This window comes from Ornithorhynchus anatinus, chromosome 7 (genome assembly GCF_004115215.2).
Source record: "Ornithorhynchus anatinus isolate Pmale09 chromosome 7, mOrnAna1.pri.v4, whole genome shotgun sequence".
Lineage (NCBI taxonomy): Eukaryota > Metazoa > Chordata > Mammalia > Monotremata > Ornithorhynchidae > Ornithorhynchus > Ornithorhynchus anatinus.
The window spans coordinates 64,191,571-64,209,941 of NC_041734.1; the positions used below are offsets into that span (position 1 = coordinate 64,191,571).

General features: G+C 47.8%; 1 protein-coding gene across 2 annotated transcripts in view; it reads right to left on the reverse strand.

Annotated features, from left to right (window-relative positions):
- PLXNA2 (plexin A2) overlaps positions 1-18,371 on the reverse strand; it is a 252,846-nt gene that overhangs the window by 223,851 nt on the left and 10,624 nt on the right. The window contains exon 1 of one of the 2 annotated variants that reach the window (XM_029069155.2): positions 2,381-2,433. The exons of the other annotated variant lie outside the window; for it this stretch is intronic. Within the exon in view, the coding sequence (XP_028924988.2) occupies positions 2,381-2,410 (30 nt within the window). The 5' untranslated portion in view covers positions 2,411-2,433. Of the gene's footprint in view, positions 1-2,380; positions 2,434-18,371 lie in introns of those variants that run through there. 2 annotated transcript variants of the gene reach the window in all.

Below are 18,371 nucleotides of genomic sequence, written 5' to 3' on the forward strand. Positions count from 1 at the left end.
ACATTAAATCCTAGAATCCCTGTGTTGGGAGGAATCCAAGAAGTCATCTGGTCCATACCCCTGTCTTAAGGCAGGTCTCTCCTCTCCTCCCAAGCAGTTGAGAATCTATCGATTTTAAAATCAACCAGAGGCGATAAGTGTGGCCTAGTTCAGCAGTCCTCCCTGCCCCCTACCCTGCAGAGAGATGTGGGGGTCCCTCTCCATCCTTTTTCTCCCCACTCTTTCTCCTCTCCCGGTCCCCTGCAGTTGGCCTTGGAGGAGAGGGGGTTGGGGTAAGTTGGGTGTTACAGACAGGTGAGTGCCTGGGATGAGATCCAGTCCAGCCTGACTCGGACTCAGGAGGCTACTGGATCATCAACCACACTTACCACAGGATATTGCAGGAGTGTCACCCCCTCCCTCTCCAAGACTGTGCTCTCTCTCCTTCCCCACTTGAACAGAAACTCACTTCTACAAGGAGGGGACTTCTGTGGTAGGGGGGTGGGGGAAGAGGGAAAGGGGAATTCAATAGTATTTATTGAGCGCTTACTATGTGCAGAGCACTGTACTAAGCGCTTGGGATGAACAAGTCGGCAACAGATAGAGACAGTCCCTGCCGTTTGACGGGCTTACAGTCTAATCGGGGGAGACGGACAGACGAGAACGATGGCGATAAATAGAATCGAGGGGAAGAACATCTCGTAAAAACAGTGGCAACTAAATAGAATCGAGGCGATGTACAATTCATTAACAAAATAAATAGGGTAACGAAAATATACACAGTTGAGCGGACGAGTACAGTGCTGTGGGGATGGGAAGGGAGAGGTGGAGGAGCAGAGGGAAATGGGGGAAAAAGAGGGTTAAGCTGCGGAGAGGTAAAGGGGGGATGGCAGAGGGAGTAGAGGGAGAAGAGGAGCTCAGTCTGGGAACGCCTCTTGGAGGAGGTGAGTTTTAAGTAGGGTTTTGAAGAGGGAAAGAGAATCAGTTTGGCAGAGGTGAGGAGGGAGGGCGTTCCGGGACCGCGGGAGGACGTGACCCGGGGGTCGACGGCGGGATAGGCGAGACCGAGGGACGGTGAGGAGGCGGGCGGCAGAGGAGCGGAGCGTGCGGGGTGGGTGGTAGAAAGAGAGAAGGGAGGAGAGGTAGGAAGGGGCAAGGTGATGGAGAGCCTCGAAGCCTAGAGTGAGGAGTTTTTGTTTGGAGCGGAGGTCGATAGGCAACCACTGGAGTTGTTTAAGAAGGGGAGTGACATGCCCAGATCGTTTCTGCGGGAAGATGAGCCGGGCAGCGGAGTGAAGAATAGACCGGAGCGGGGCGAGAGAGGAGGAAGGGAGGTCAGAGAGAAGGCTGACACAGTAGTCTAGCCGGGATATGGGTGGTCCCTTCAGTGTAGCTTTTAATCAATCAGTTGTATTTATTAAGTGCTTACTGTGTGCACAGCACTGTACTAAGCACTTGGGAGAGTACAATAAAACAGAGTTGGAAGACACATTCTTTTCCCTACGCAAGCTTACAGTCTAGAGGGGAAGACAGATGTTAATATAAATAAATCAATTATAAAATATAATTTATAGACATGTACCTAAGTGCCGTGGAGCCAAAGGAAAGCCAAATACCAAATGCCCAGCGGCAACAGATCCTAGATCAACTCAATCAGTTGTATTTACTGACCACCGACTGTGTACAGAACAGTAAACTACGAGACTTAGGAGAGTTTAATAGAGCAAAGTGACACAATTTCTTCCCTCAAGAAGCTTGATTCCTCCCTAACTCCACCTCAGAGGTTTTGGGAGGGGCTGGTTATTCTTGGGAGACAACTAGGGGAGGGAGTAGAGGCTGCCCAGTTGTGGGGAACCAGGGGTTGCCAGTACCCAGATGAAGCCTGTTCTAGGGGACTGAGCACGGGCCTGGAGTCAGAAGGACCTGTGTTCTAATCCCAACTCCGCCACTGGTCTGCTGTGTGACCTTGGGCAAATCATGTCACTTGTCTGTGCCTCAGTTACCTCAGCTGTAAAATGGGGATTAAAACCGTGAGCCGCATGTGGGACATGGACTATGTCCAACCTGATTTCCTTGTATCTAGCTACCTCTTTCCCGGCCATAACCTCGCAATCGCTTTGAAAGCCCAAAGCGCTGGCAGATGGAAAATAGATTCGGAGAACTCCCGGCCCGCCCAGACACAGGGGTTTCGGTACTGAGTTATTGTTCAGTTTAAACAATTCCATCAAAGTTAGTTTAACAGAAGCAGAGTGCGGGCCAGAGTTCAGGATCTGCACCTCTAAACCTCCGGCTAGAAACTCCACCTTCGGCTCCCAAATCACCTTGTAATAACCAAGCTTTTTGCCCCTCCAGTGACCAAAAAACCCAGACATCACACACACCACACACATGCATTACAAACCAACTGAAGAATCTGCTTTCTGGCCACCATGCTCTGACCTCCACCATCTGGGTCTGACATCTGGAGCCTGGAAGAAGGAGTGGGGAGCTTTGTTGCTGCAGAAGTCAGCGAACTTTGCTAAATATTTTATCGTACTGACCTGCCAACCCCTCCCAGCAGGGCTGGAGGAGGCACGTGCTTCTGACATCCATTGAATGTCGGAGACGCTTAATACCTGAGCCTCTGCCTGGAAGGAGGAGGGTCAGAGCCGAGAGCAGTCAGTCAGTCAATTGTATTTATTGAAACCTTACTGTGTGCAGAGCACTGTATGAAGCTCTTGGAAGAGTACGATATAACAATAAACAGACACATTCACTGCCCACAACGAACTTACAGTCTAGAGACCAGGAAGAAGAAGGAAGAAGAAAGCGGGCAATTACTTACCTTCTCTGGGCATTAGTTTTCTTAACAATAAGAGTGGGGATATCTGTTCTCCCTCTCAGACTGGGAGCCCCATTGCATCGGACGTTCTTCCTTGTATTTCTCCCACTGCTTTGACTGTGCTGGACCCATTGTAAGTGCTTAACAAATATCACTAATCTTGGCATATTAATAAATACAGATTTCCAGTTTAGCCAGGTTGGGTGGTGCAGGCTCTCCCCAGAACCCACAGGTTCTAGACTTACCTCTTTATAAGGGCTTTAGCCTCTCCATTTGGGCTTAGCTAGTCACCAGTGTCCCTGACTGAGGATCGGCAAGGAGGACTAGAAAATCACCCTTGCCATTGACCCTTGCCCTGACCCTTGCCCTCTTCTCTCTGTTTTGCTGCCCAGGTCATTTTTCTGAAAAAAGCAGTCAGTTCACTTCCCCTTACTACTCAAAAACCTCCAATGATTGCCAGTCCATCTTCACGTCAAACAGAAACTCCTTACCATTGACTTTAAAGAATTAAGTCAGCTCAACCCCCTCCTATCTTAGCCTGCTAATTTTCTACTACAACCCACCCCTTCTGCTTCATTCCTCCAATGCCAACCTATTCACTGTACCTCAATCTCATCTATGCAACCCCTGACCCTAGCCCATGTGCTCCCTCTAGCCTGGAACTTCTTCCTCTCCATATCCAAAAGACCACCATGCTTCCCACCTTCAAAGCCTTATTAAATCATATCTCTTCCAAGAGGCCTTCCCTGATTAAGGCCTCTCCTTCTCCCTTCGGCAGTTGAATCTGTACTCCTTAAGCATTTGATTTTCAACCCACCCTCAGTCCCACAGGACTTATGAACATATTCATAATTTATTTAAATGTCTGTTTCCCCCTCTAGAGTATAAGCCTCTGGAGGGCAGGAAGCATGTCTACCAACTGTGTTGTGTTGTACTCTCCCAAGCACTTAAAACAGTGCTCTGCACACAGCAAGCACTCAATAAATCCACTGATTGATTCTCTCTAACTGCAAGAGGATATTTTCCTCTCTTTTTCAGTCCTCCTTCCTTAGGCTGAATGTTTATAAGGCAAAATAGCATGAAAGACAGAGAGAGATAGAAAGAGGAGAGAAGACAAAGAGAAAGAGGAAGGGAAGGGAGAAATAAAGGGAGAGAGAGAACGAGAAGGAGGGAGGGACACAGAGAGAGAGAGAAAGAGAGGGAGGGAGAAAAGCAGGAAGGGAAGGGAGTGAGACATCACTTGACTTTCTGATTTGGGTCTCTGCATAGCTAGTGGATATTTGGAAGGCTGACAGGTGACCCATTGGTCGGCTTTGTTCTCTGCTGAGATGGCTCAAGGTCAGAGATGAGCAGCTACTGGGGAAGCCTGGCCAGGGACCAGTTTGCAACGAATCAGAGAGAAATCTCGTGAAGTCCGATTTTGCACGGAGGCAGGAAGTCTTGATTCCAAAGGAGCTTTAAGATGTATCCAGGGGATTAGGGTTTCCACAGGGACACTAAAGCTTCTGTGTCTGAGAATCAAAACCCCTACAAGGAATTTTGGCAGGAGAGAGACACATGGCCCGGGAAGAGGAGAAAGTGGAGAAGCGATTCCAAATGGTGATAAATGCAGAGGAGGAGGCTCTTGCATCAGAACAACAAGAAATGACTGAAGAGTAACATTGGTCTGGAGCCAAATGCAGGTGCCAGGATCCCAGGGATTCGGTTCGGGATGAAGGAGAACAGCTAGTCTCCATTTTTGTCAAAGAGAAGACTAGAGCACTGGGACTGAAACTGTGGCAGGAAGGATTTTAGGTTGGCAGGGAGAAGAACCATTCTGAGATGCTGGGACGGTGGTCAAATATTCTCTGGAGAATTGTAATAAAACGGGAGATGGGCATCTCGTTGGGATGGCTGGAATGGAACGTGCCTGGAGGCAGGGGAATGGACACATTAACCTCTTCAAGTTTCCTCTAGTGGGGTCACAACCAGGGATGGAAGACACAGGGACCAGCTTGAGGCTCCAGGAAATCCCCTCATAGTTCCACTGCAATTTGCCAGGAAAGATTCCCATCTTGACAACCTATTCCAACCCCAAGGAGTCACCATCCTTGTCTTCTTTTGTCCAACAGCGACCTCGGTAGCAGCCCAAGCCCATTGGCTAACACGAGGTGAGAGAGCAGGCAAGCCCTATGGCCCTAGATAACACAGGAAGCTGAAAGGCCTCAATTAGAGTGAAAGGAGTTATCTGGTATTTAAATAATTATTAGATTGAAGCAGTAATCATGGGTCTGAGCTGATTTTTTTTCTCCACTCATACCCCGATGCTGTCTATAATAGTATTATTCAAAGGCCCGTGATTCTCAGTGCGAAAAGAGTGAGGGAGAGCAAGAACAAGGGGCGTGGAGAAGAGAGGGGAAGGAACAGGGAGAAAGAGGGACTCATGTAATCTCCATGTGACAGGGCTGCAGGAGAGATGATTAGTCTTATTTTTTTAATTTCAGCTGTCACTCACAGGCACCACAGATTGTTATTAGAGTTGTTTTATGCACACTCTTTAAAGGGCAGAGAGAAAGGGGGGAGGGGAGAGAGACAGAGACAGAGAGCAGTTCTTCCAGCAAACGACAGAACCAAAGGAACAATTTAGATGTCACCAGTATTCCAGCTGCGTTTGCTTCATTACCTGTACATCAATTTTTTTTTTTAAATAGACCTGGTGCCACAGTTTGGGGACTCATCCTCTAGACACAGGGCTTCCCAGGACAGACTCAGTTTTGATCTCCAGCAAGCCTGGAACACCCTCCCATCTCATTTCCCACAGTTACTTTCCCCACCTTCAAAGGCTTATCTCCTCCAAGAGGTCTTCCCTGACTAAGCCCTCCTTTCCTCTTCTCCCACTCCTTTCTGCGTTGCCCTGACTTGCTCCCTTTATTCACCCCCCCCAGCCCTATAGCAGTTATGTACATATCTGTAATTTATTTATTTATAATAATGTCTGTCTCTCCCTCTAGACTGTAAGCTTGCTGTGGGCAGGGAACGTGTCTGTTCCACTGTACTCTTCTCCAAGTGCTAGTACAGTGCTTTGCACACAATAAGTGCTCAATAAATACAACTGACTGACTGACTAGCCATTTTCATCATTCAGTATCCTCTGCTTTGTGGCCAGAGGAGAGAAATGCGAGGGTATGGCAACCTGCAGGACCATGTAAGGCAGCTTCCCCAAATCACCCTCTGCTCCAATGCGCAGTTCCCTCTCTGCAGACAAGATAATTCGCCAAGTCCGGGAGCACTGCACTGTCATTTCCTTCATGTCTGGATACCCTCTTCTCCCACTGTTTGAGCAGATGCTCCCTGAGGGCCTGGAACCCATCTCTCATGCTTCTATTACACTTTCCAAAGCACTTAGTACAGTGCCTTCCATCCAGTGACACTGTACTAAATGCCACAAATGCCATTATCACCAGGGGATCTGAACTCCAAAATTCCCAAGGAGAAAAAGGGGAAGGGATGATCTCCCTGTAGGTGAAATGGACCAACTCTACTCCCCCTCGACATCCGGGAACATAGGCCTGAAGTGTCGATCTGGGAAAGAAAAGCTGAAATCCTGTTGTGATGAGACAGTTCTTGTAAGGCAGGTGGTGCCAGAGGGAACACAGGGGAATGATTTGACATTAGATTTCCACTCTGGCAGGAAAAGTACAGAAACATTTTAGGGAGAAGCTCTCAAAACTTTCTGGTTCTGGAGGGCTAAGGAAGATGCTCTAAGATCTTTCCAGGTGTGATCTCATACACCAATGAATCAGTGGTATTTTCTGAGCACTTACTATGTGTGGAGCATTGTGCTAAGTGCTTGGGAGAACGCCGTACAACACAATTAGCAGACGAAGAGCTAACACAGGACCGTAACTCTCTTGAGAGATAGACAAAGCCCAAAGAGGAGAGTATTGCCATTTTATAGGAAGTTAAGCAATTTTCCCTAGATGATAATAATAAGAGAAGAACAGTGGAATTTGCTATGGGCCTTAGTTACCTCATCTGTAAAATGGGGATTAAGAGTGTAAGCCCTTGGGAGACCAGGAGTGTGTCCAAACTGATTGACCTGTATGTACCCTGGTGTTTAGAAAATGCTTGACACACAGTAAGCGCTTAACAACTACTATAATTGTTGTTATTACTCTGTACCAAGCACTAAGCTAAGCATTGGGATGAATACAGTACAGACAGTCTCTGTCTCATAAGGGGCTCAAAGTCTAAGAGGTGAGGGAGAACTTTGTTTTGTTTAGATGGTGTTTGTTAAATGCTTACTATATACCAGGCATATAGTGCTGGGGGAGATACAGAGTAATCAGGTTGGACACAGTTCAAGTCCCACAGGGGGCTCACAGTCTTAATCCCCATTTTACAGGATGAGGTAACTGAGACACAGAGACATTAAGTGATGTACCCAAGGTCACAGAGCAGACAAGCGGTGGAGCTGGCATTAGAACCCAGGTCCTTCTGTCTCCTAGGCCTGTGTTCTATCCACTAGGCCATGCTTGAAATCTCCATTTCACAGATGAGGAAACTGAGGCACAGAGAAGTTAAGTCACACAGCAAACAAAACTGCCCAGGATGGCAGACTCGGGGTCCAGCTCCCTTCACTCATCCAGGCAGGGTCTGGCCCGGTGGACTCTGGGATATTGCACAACTGTCACGGGGGGAAATCGCCAGTGATTCACCCGCCTCCTCTGGCCCTGTTTTTGTGCCAGTGCCGGTTTGGGTATGTTTTTTTTTTTCCTAGGTTACCCCAGTGCTCTGCAAGCAAACCCAGGAAATGGAGCCAGCTCTCCCAGGGCCTTACCAAAACACTGACTGCTTGTCTTCTCCTCTACAGGCTATAAAAGTTTGGAGTCATCTCCATGAATTATGAAGTGCTTTCAAAACACGTTCCCTTTTTTTTGGGGTGGGGGGGAAGGGGTGTCTCCCATTCCTGAGTCTGAACTCCTTTGTAGGGCAAGCGCTGGTTTGCCTTTGCACAGTCCAAACAAGATTCATTACCAGGAGGCCAGGAGCAGGGAGATACACTGGTTGATCCCTCTGACCTGCCCCATATGTCACAGGCCTGTCAGAAATCTCCCAGAATTCCCTTTATTATCAAAAGGTCACCCCCCGGGCAGAGCCGTGCAAGCCTCATGGTATAAACGAAACTACAAGAGCAATCAATTTCAAACAACTCCTCCTTTCCCCACCTCCTCCACCTCTCTGGAGACTCTGCCCTCTCTAGCCCCTTCTCAAGGGGTAAGAGAGCTAGTTTTTCACAGCCCGGCCCCAGAAGGCTTGGGCACGTCCATTTGCCTGGGGAAATACATAAGTTGCACTGCAATTGCTGTGTTCAAACTGTGCATAGGTCCTGAGCAGATTGCCCAATTCCTCTGCCTCTGCCCCAGCAGCAGTGATCAGAGACAATTAGGGTGGGAAAGGACCCTGAGAATTCAAACCATCCATCCTTGTGCTGCCGGACATGTGAACCTCTTTTTAATAATGGTGATATTTTTGTTAATTGTTTACTACGTGCCAAGCTCTATACTGAGCACTGGAGTAGATGCAACATAATCAGGTGGGAAACAGCCCCTAACCCCCATGGGGTTCACAATCAAAGAAGGAAGAAAAGGTGTTTCGCACACCCACATCCAAATTTCACAGATTAAGAAGTTCGGGGTCTGAGAAGCTAAATGACTTTCCCAAGGTCACCTAGCAGGCAAGTGGAGGAGCTGGAATTAGATCCCAAGTCCCCTGACTTCCAGTCCTGTGCTCCTTCCCACTAGGCCATGTTGCTTAAGACTACTATGTTCCTGTTTCTATCTATATATAGAAGGATTCCCTCTCCCTCAGAGCTTAGTTTCACAGCCATCAATGAAACTAAGGATCCAATAGAGGGTCTCTAATTCCGTTGTCTGTCTGCAGCCTGGCTGAACCCTCAGTTAGTGGGTCTGTGGTATTTATTAAGCCCTTACTGTGTGCAGAGCACTGTCCTAAGAGCTTAGGAGAGTATAATTTAACAATAAACAGTACAATATAAGGAGCCTGGCTGTCTTAACTAAACTGGCTCAAAGCTCACTTGCTAAAATGAAAGTTTCCATTTGATTCTTTCCCCATCATAAGGGCATCTCTTCATGTTGGTACCCAAATGAGGGTCCCAGACATCATCCAAGCATCTCTCTGTTTAGGACCGAAAAGTCTCTCCAGATTTAGGGAGGCAGGGATTTCCTCTCCTCAGGGGGGATATTGAGATTTGGAGGAAAAGCCAGTTGTCCCACATCATCCAGCAGAATGGAGAGGAGAACCCAAGCATCCCAACTACCATCTCAAACTGGCTCCCATCTCCCCAAGCCCTTTAGGTCTGGGAAGTCACTCAAATACTGCACTATGTGGTGAAAAATCCCTTCTTTTCTCTCCCCTTCCCTCGGCACCCTTATATGGCAGCTGTGGTCTTCCAGGGACTCAGAGAGAAAGTTTCATGGAAATCACAAAGCACATTCCCATGGGAAAACAATGTTGGCTGGCATTAGGAAACGGAGCATTTTTCAAACTCTCCAATGCCGGCCACATCAGCTGCCCCTCACCACCCACTTCCCAGCTCTAGACTGGCTGTTTTGCAAGATGAGTGAAGAAGAGAGGGAGTTGAGTTCCCCCCTCTGCCCAGAGAATGCAAAGTCAAGATTTTCACCCAAATACCAGCTCCTTGTTCAAGCCAACCTACATTACACAAGAGGTAACATCATGGAGCCAGCCTCCAAGAGGCCCGTTTGGGAACACACCCAAGATCAGCAGCCAGTCAGCCCACTGCAGAGGTTTCTGACCCAGAAACATTATCCTATGGTCTCCGATCCTCGCTCTTGTTCCTGGGACGTGAGCGGTTGTTTTGCCCTGGGAAGTTTTTGTGAGCATGTTAAAAAAGGAACACTACTGGAAGGGTTCAATAAATCCAGATTTTTTTTGGATGGCAGGGAAAAGCAAAGGAAAAGGGCAACAGACCCAGCACGGAGGTCTTTGGATCACATTCCCCCGCAGGGCCGGCTGAGGATAAAGAATGATTCCTGCGAGTACCAACCAGGACATCACAGACTTTGTGGAGCCCCCGCAGAGTCTACTTTGACAAATTCACCAGCTTGGCTTTTGAAGGAGTATCTCAGGTCCAAACATGGGAGTTTGGCCACTTACACAACAATGATAATAATAGCAATAATAATAATTGCACTCATTAAGTGCTTCCTAAGTGCCAAAGCACTGTACTATGCCCTAGGGTAGATACGAGATAATCAGATCAGACACAGTTCCTGTCCTACATGAGGGCTTACAGCCTAATTGGTGGGAGAGTAGATATTTCACCTCCATTTAAAAATAGAAAGGAAACTAAGGCTCAGAGAGGTTAGCTGACTTGTCCAAGGTCACACAGTGGGCTGGTCCAACTGTGACTCCATTTCATTCTGGTTCTGAAATGCTAAGCCTGGCTCCCATTAAGGACCATGTGAGATATTCTTCAGCTTGCAAAGAATACTAATATAGATACCCACTCAAGGCCCTCAAACAACTCTCCCCCTCCTACCTTACTTCACTGATTTCCTACTACAAACCAGCCCACACACTTCACTCCTCTAACACTAATCTACTCACCATACCTTGATTTTTGTTTTCTTAAAGATATTTATTAAGCATTTACTATGTGCCAGGCACTGTACTAAGTACTGAGGAGTTCAAAGCTAATCAGGTTGGATACAGTTCACGTGCCATATGGCACTCAGAATCTGAATTCTCACTTTACAGATGAGGTAACTGAGGCACTGAAAAGTTAAGCGATTTGTCTAAGGTCACACAGCAGATGCTTGGTGGATCTGAGATTAGAATCCAGGTACTCTGACTCCCAGGCCCATGCTTTTTCCCCTAGGCCACTCTGCTTGTCTGGATCTTGGGGGTACTGCTGCCGATTCCTTTCCCACATCTTCCCATTGGCCTGGAACTTCCTCCCCCTTCATATCTGACAGACCACCATTCACCCCACCCTGAAAGCTTTATTAAAATCACCTTTCCTCCAAAAGGCCTTCCCCAATTAAACCTTCATTTCTCCTACTCCCCACCGCTTCTGTGTTACCTATGCACTTGGATCTGTACTCTTTTAGTACTTGATACCTCTGCCCCTCCCTCAGCCCGACAATACTTATTCAATTTATTTTAATTTTTACCTCCCCCTCCAGACTGTAAACTCCATGTGGGCAGGGGACTGTCTAGCAAGTGTTTTATATTGTACCCTCCCAAGAGCTTGGTACAGTGCTCTGCATACAATAAGTGCTCAACAAATACCCTTGATTGATTGCTCCTGCACCCAGCCAGAACTCTTCATCTGAAGACTAATAAGAGAGCCCCCCTCTCCAGCTCCTAATGTGGCAAATCAGTCTTCCTCCTTCTCAGAACAACAGCGTCCCCATGATCTCCTCCACCCACCTACCAGCTCCTTCCTCCCCAAGAGAGAAGACTCAAGAGCACGCATGGACCAGCAGGTGCTGCAGGGAGCAACCTGCTTCCTCCTGAGCCCAGGGGAGAAGGAGGGACAGGGGAAAGCTAATCGAGACAGAAGAGTTTCCTTGAGAAGGAAACCGACCGGCCCTCCCGCACTCAATCCCCCTCTCCACCTCTGAGCCCTCCCGATAAAGTTTGGAGGCAACGGATAAGGCTTCTTCTTCCATATCCTCTAGACTGTAAGCTTAATGTCTTCCAACTCTGTTACATTGTACTTTCCCAAGTGCTTAGTACAGTGTACTGCACTTAGTAAATACCATTCATTGATTATATCCATCCTTAGCATTTGTGTATCTATGTGGACTCAATTATTATCAATTATTTGTTTATGTGGGCTAGAGCAGAAAATATTTTTAGGTTTGTCTCCTCCATTAGAGTGGAAACTCCTTGTGGGAAAGGAGTGTGTCACTTCTTTATTCTGTACTTCCCAAGCATCTAGTACGGTGTCTCACACCAAGTGTCTACGAACTCTGTTTTATTATACTCTCCCAAGCACTTACTACAGTGCTCCGCTTACAGCAGTCAATGAATATCACTGATTGATTGACTGAGGCGGGTGTTCTTTAATATTACTACTTCTACAGCTCAGTGGGAAACAAGAGACGGTGAGACGGTGTGAAACAAGCCAGACTTTGTCGCAGAGCCATTCAGTAGGTGTGTCCACTCTAAAATGGATGCAAAGCCAAAGACCAACCTAACCCAAAACAAGAGAGTCCTTTGAGTCACTTCAAAGAAAGTAGTTATTTAGTTAGGACAGAGAGCCCTGCACAATCACAAAATTAATAGAACTCTTTGGGCACTGTACTTTTTTTTAAAAAAATGGTATTTGTTAAGCACTTACTAAGTGCCAGGCCCTGTTCTAAGCACTGTGGAAGATGCAAGGTAATCTAGTTGGAAACAGTCCCTGTCCCACATGGGGCTCACAGTTCTGGTCTTGGGTTCGTATCCCACCTCTACCCCTTGTCAGCTGTGTGACTGTGGGCAAGTCGCTTAACTTCTCTGTGCCTCAGTTCCCTCATTTGTAAAATGGGGATGAAGACTGTGAGCCCCACGTGGGGCAACCTTATTACCCTGTATCTACCTCAGCGCTTAGAACAGTGCTCTGCACACAATAGCGCTTAACAAATACAAATACCAGCATCATTTAATCCCATTTTACAGATGAGGTAACTGAGGCACTGAGAAGTTCAGTGACTTGCCCAAGGTCACACAATAGACAAGTGGCAGTGCCTGGATTAGAACCTAGGTCCTTCTGACTCCCTAACAGCACTAATGTCCCCACCCACACTGGAATGCTAGGATTCAGATTCTCCATTACAGAACAGGGAAGGGGGCATCAGTAAATCATATTTATTGAGCACTTAACTGTGTGCATAGACCACTGTACTAAGCAGTTAGGAGAGTACAGTATAAGAGAGTTGGTAGAAACGTCCCTGTCCACAGAGGGACAGAGGGCCCAGGATGACCATATGGCACAAGCGAGAGATATTTTAGAGAGGAGTCGAGGGAAGGAGCAGCTTGGCCTAGTGGGAAGAGCACAGGTCTGGAAGTTAGAGGACCTGGGTTCTATTCCTGGCTCCACCACTTATCTGCTGTGTGACTTTGGCCAAGTCACTTAACTTCTCTGTGCCTGAGCTACCTCATCTGTAAAATGGGGATTAAGACCGTGAGACCTATGTGGGAAAGGGACTGTGTCCAAATTGATTTTCTTGTATCTACCCCAGTGCTTAGCATAGTGTCTGGCACATAGGAGTTTCTTTAACCTCGATATGAAAACCGACCCAATCTCTTGCACTCAGTCCCTCTTTCCGTCTCCGAGCTCTCCTGAAAGGACTCAGAAGCAGCCTACTAAGTTTCTCTGGGTTTAAAGGAGAGGGCTTAGTTCACTGCTTGGCACATAGTAAGCACTTAACAAATACCATAAAAAAAAAAAAGAAAAATAAGGTCAGATGCAGGGAAAAGGCTGAGCTGGGAGTAGAGATGAAAGGCTAGTTTGGCCCTAGGATGATGAATGGGGTGTGAGGGCAGTCTGAGAAGAGAGAAGACCCCAGGAGGGAGAGGTAAGGAGGGGCCTCAAGCAGTGAAGGGCTAAAATGAGGGAAAGGAATGTAGAGGTCAAAGAGCAAGAGAAACACTTGTCCACTAATCCATTCAAGATTCAACAGGTTAGACATGCACACACAAACATATGTGAGCCTCCAGGCAGACTTGAGTGCATATGCCCATCACATGTGTGCATACATTTACATACTCTAAGCCCCTCTCCTAAGCACATTTACCCACAGGCATCTTGGAAAACATATTAACATATAAAAATGTGCAGCCAAAGAAGCCAACAAGGGTTGCCTTCCTGCTCTCCAAGACCAGCTTTGTCCTTATCTTCCTCCACTCGGACAAAACCCATTTCCTGGGAAGTGAGAGTGGACATTTGCTTCAGAGCCCCCTAAATACTCAAAGCTTGGGGGCAATTCTCTGGGCCCAGGAATCATGTCTACCTACTCCTCTGTATTCTCCCAAGCGCTTAGTACAGTGCTCTGCTCCCAGTAAGCACTCCCTTAAATTCCACTGATTACTTGATTGAAGTAAACACTGAACTCAGACACGGGCCTCTGGATCTTAGGAGCACAATACACCCACTTTACATATTTATGTCCAATCAGTTTATTGATTTTGACCACTCTAGTGGTAATTTTATGTTTGCCATCTCTGATCTAGTGTTAGCTCCTCAGAGGCAGGGAACAAGTGATTGTGTTTATTCTGTAGTTCCCAAGCTCCCAGTACAGTGCAGTGCTCCAAGTGGGTGCTCAATAAATGCTATTTCCCTACTACTATTAATCAATCAGTGGTGTGTATCTGGTGTGTACTGAAGCGCTTATTGTGTGCACAGAACCGAACTAAGTGCTTGGGAAAGCATAATGCAATAGAGTTGGTCGATGTGATTCCTGCCCAAGATGAAGCAGCATGGTCTAGTGGGTAGAGCATGGGCCTGAGAGTCAGAAGGTCATTGGTTCTAATCCTGGCTCTGCCCTTGTCTCTGAGTGGCCTTGGGCAAGTGACTTAACTTCTTTGTGCCTCAGTTACCTCATCTGTATAACGGGGATTGAGACTGTGAGCCCCACGTGGGACAGGGGCTGTGTCCAACCCGATTTGCTTATATCCAACCCGGCACTTAGTACAGTGCCTGGCATATAGTAAGCACTTAACAAATACCATAATAGTTAGTATTAAGTAGCTTATAGTGTATGGGAGGAGCTACTATTACTACTACAAGGTCACTCTCCGCAGCCCTAGGAAAATTCCCAGAAGGTGTGGGACAGTGGGAAATGCATCCAATATTTGAAGATGGGATAGATGAGGCCGAATAGAAGAGTCCTAACTCCTCAACATCATCAGTGCTACTTACTGAGTGCTTACTAAGTGCTTGCTGGAGTGTAGTAAAACAGAGTTGGTAGACATGTTCCCTGCGGTCCTCCTGCCCTCACGGCCATGAGAGGCATCAGCCGTTTGGCCCCGGGGCCCGCTTGGAGGTGGGGAGGGAAAACAGGTAGCAAGAAACTGCCGCCCACATTCAACCACGGGTGCCCAAGGCAGGGTTCTGAGGAAAGGGGCCGAGGCCAGGAACTCTCTGCTGACTTCAGAAGCCTGGCAGCTCCTTCTACTTGGCTCCCACTCGGGCCTGACTGGTTTGGGGCGGGAGAGCCGAGGACAGGCTCAGATAGGAGAGAGTCCAGAATCTGTAACTCGTTGAGGAGGTCCAGGAGTGCCCGAACACCATTCCCCTCCACTGGGCACACCCCACCCTCCTCTCCTGGCAATTCGTTCCTAACCAACTCCTTATCTCTCCTCTCTGTTTCTCATAGTTTCAGCAGCATGGCCTAAGGGAAAGACCATGGACCGGGGAATCAGGAGACACCGGATCTTATCCAGGCTCCACCACATGCTTGCCGTGTGACTTTGGGCAAGTCTCTTAACTTCTCTACGTCTCAGACTCCCCACCTGTAAAATGGAGAATAAATGCTTCTTCTTCCTTCTCTTTAATCTGTGAGTTCCATGGGGGACAGGGACGATTTCTGATCTGATTATCCTGCATTTACCTCAGTGTTTGGCACGTGGTACCCAGTAAGCACTTAAATGCCACAATTACTATTATTATTATTATATGCCTATTTCACGTATTAAGGGTGATGTTTCTTTATTCTGACAACTGACGATAGAAATTTCTACTTAGGAAGCTGACTCTCTACCGATCTTCTTAGAGCTCTACCCCAGCTCCGCTTTTCAATTTCACAAACCTGGCACATCGCTGATTAATTCAGGGCTATTTAATAACTCTTCTATTTAGATGAAACAAGCTGTCTTGTTTTCCTGATTTTGAACACTGACTTTTGTTTCTCTGCTAAGTATCTTACTGTCATTTAAATTTCTCCATCTCCAACCAAGCTGATAATGGGCAGGAGCGAGCATCTGAGCCCATCTCCTTTCTGACATTGTTTACAGGTTGGAGCAGGAGAGGCAGAGAATCGACCAAAGCTCCGTTCCTGGAGGCGGCTGAGCTCGGACTCTCCGGGCTGGGGAGTTCCCAGTCCTGGATACGGGGTGAGTGAGGTAGGTGGGCTGAGAAGTAGTCAACACCTCCCTACCCCCCCGAGGAGCAGAGAACTTTGAGTCATTTCCTCTGTGCATCCTGTGACAGGCTAGATCCACGTTCTCTGGACTGGGACCAATCTTTCCGACGTGCGTTTTTAAAGGTCTGGTTGCATCTCTGAAACCCTGAATCATTCCCTACCAATCAATCATCTTTATTGAGCATTTACTGGGCACAGAGCACTGTACTAAGCGCTTGGGAGAATACAATAGAGAATGTAATGATAATAATAATGTCATTATTTGTTAAGTGCTTACTATGTGCAGAGCACCGTTCTAAGCGCTGGGGTAGATGCAGGGGAATCAGATTGTCCCACCTGGGGCTCACAGTCTTAATCCCCATTTTACAGATGAGGTAACTGAGGCACAGAGAAGTTAAGTGACTTGCCCACAGTCACACAGCTGACAAGTGGCAGAGCTGGGATTCGAACTCATGACCTCTGACTCCAAAGCCCGGGCTCTTTCCACTGAGCCACGCTGCTTCTCTAATGTAATGTAATGAGAAGCAGCATGGCCTTATGAATAGAGCAACAGCCTGAGAGTGAGAAATACCTGGGTTCTAATTCTGATTCCCCCCCTCGTACGCTGTGTGACCTTGGGCCTCGAACCTTCTCCATGCCTCAGTTAACTTCTGTAAAATGGGGACTTAGACTGCGAGCTCCACGTCAGACAGGGACTGTGTCCATCCCGATTTGCTTGTATTCACTCCAGCACTTTGTATCGTTCTTGGCACATAGTAAACACTTCACAAATACCATAATAATAATGTTAGCATGCGGTCGGGGACACCTCTAACAGGGAAACACTGTGGACAATACTACCGCTTACCACATCCGGGCTTGCGGCTGCCCTCTCATCAGTTCAGATTGGGTGATCCGGTCTTAGGGAAGATTTCCAAACCCAATGGGAGAAAGAGTGCCCAGCCAACATCCTGGTCTACACTCCAGGGGCACCACCCAGTTGGCAAAGAGCTTGCTGCTATTGAGCAATAGCAAGCTTGGCTTTTCATTCCTTCAGCCACTGTCACTCCCAGATCTCCAAGCATCCTTGGTAGACTGAGTCACAAGGCAAGGATAGGAGCAGAAGGAGAGAGGAGGCTTCCAGCTGCCTCCCTGATGGAAAATTATACCTACTCATCCCAATCACCAAATTAACCAATGTTACTTATCGAACACTTAGGTGCAGAGTACTGTAAATCAGATAGGTGACCAATTTTGGCTGGGGGGGGAGGGCTGGGAACTCCAGCCACACCTGTGGTCCCCATTCCCTATTTGAGGATAGGGATCTTGTCTATCAACTCTGTTACACTGTACTCTCCCAAGTGCTTAGTACAGCCCCTTGTCAGTTGTGTGACTGTGGGCAAGTCACTTCACTTCTCTGTGCCTCAGTTCCCTCATCTGTAAAATGGGGATGAAGACTGTGAGCCTCACGTGGGACAACCTCATTCCCCTGTATCTATCCCAGAGTTTAGAACAGTGCTCTGCACGTGGTAAGCACTTACAAATACCAACATTATGGTGCACAGAATAAGCCCACAATAAATACCAGCGATTGATTGTCAGATATCCTTGTCAGTCTGCTTGCTACAGTCTCTCCCCACTTTCCCCCAGACAGCTCACGAAGAAGGGAGCAATTAGTGTTTTGCAGGTGGCTTCCCCTCCTCAGGAATACTGCCGGGGAAACCTAATCCATTTCCCCTGTCCTGGAACAACTGCCCACCTCCTTCCTTCTGGGCTCTCCCCTCCTTGGCCTGAAAGCAGAGACCATTCCTTGGGAGAGTCAGACTGATATGACTGCAAGAAGCCCCACCTGGAACATATAGCACACAGCTGATCCCAGGGAAAGAGTGAGGAGGGTGACGGGTGGGGTGAGGCGGGGAAGCTTCCTGAGTTTAGAGAGTCTAGTCTCCACCTTGGGGCCCCGCCCAATGCTCGGGCCTTTGGTCCCGTTGCAGGTCAACATCCACTTGTTTGGTTTCTAATATATGCACGAAGGATGTTTGGTGACTAGCAAACAGGGTGAGTGGGTGCCGGCCCCAGTCGGCTGGGGAGGGGTCGCAAACTGCTGCTCTCAGGGAGCTGTGAAGTAGTCGACAGCTTCCTCCCCTCTAAATCCCCTACTACCAACACTGGGCTGTGAGCAAATGCATTTCTGACACTCCTGACTTCACAGGAGGTAGGGATCCTCCTCCAAGAAGGAAGGACATGACCGGAGGCCAAGAAAATAACAACGGAGTCCCTTCAACTGGGGATCTTTGGGTCTTCTCAACTCCCACCCCTCACTCCCCAGCCCAGCCCCAGTCTCCAGCCCGACTCCTCTTCTTTACTGAGCTCTTACCATGTGAAGAGCACTGTATTAAGTGCTTGCCTCATGGATCCCTTGTTTCCCATCCCCA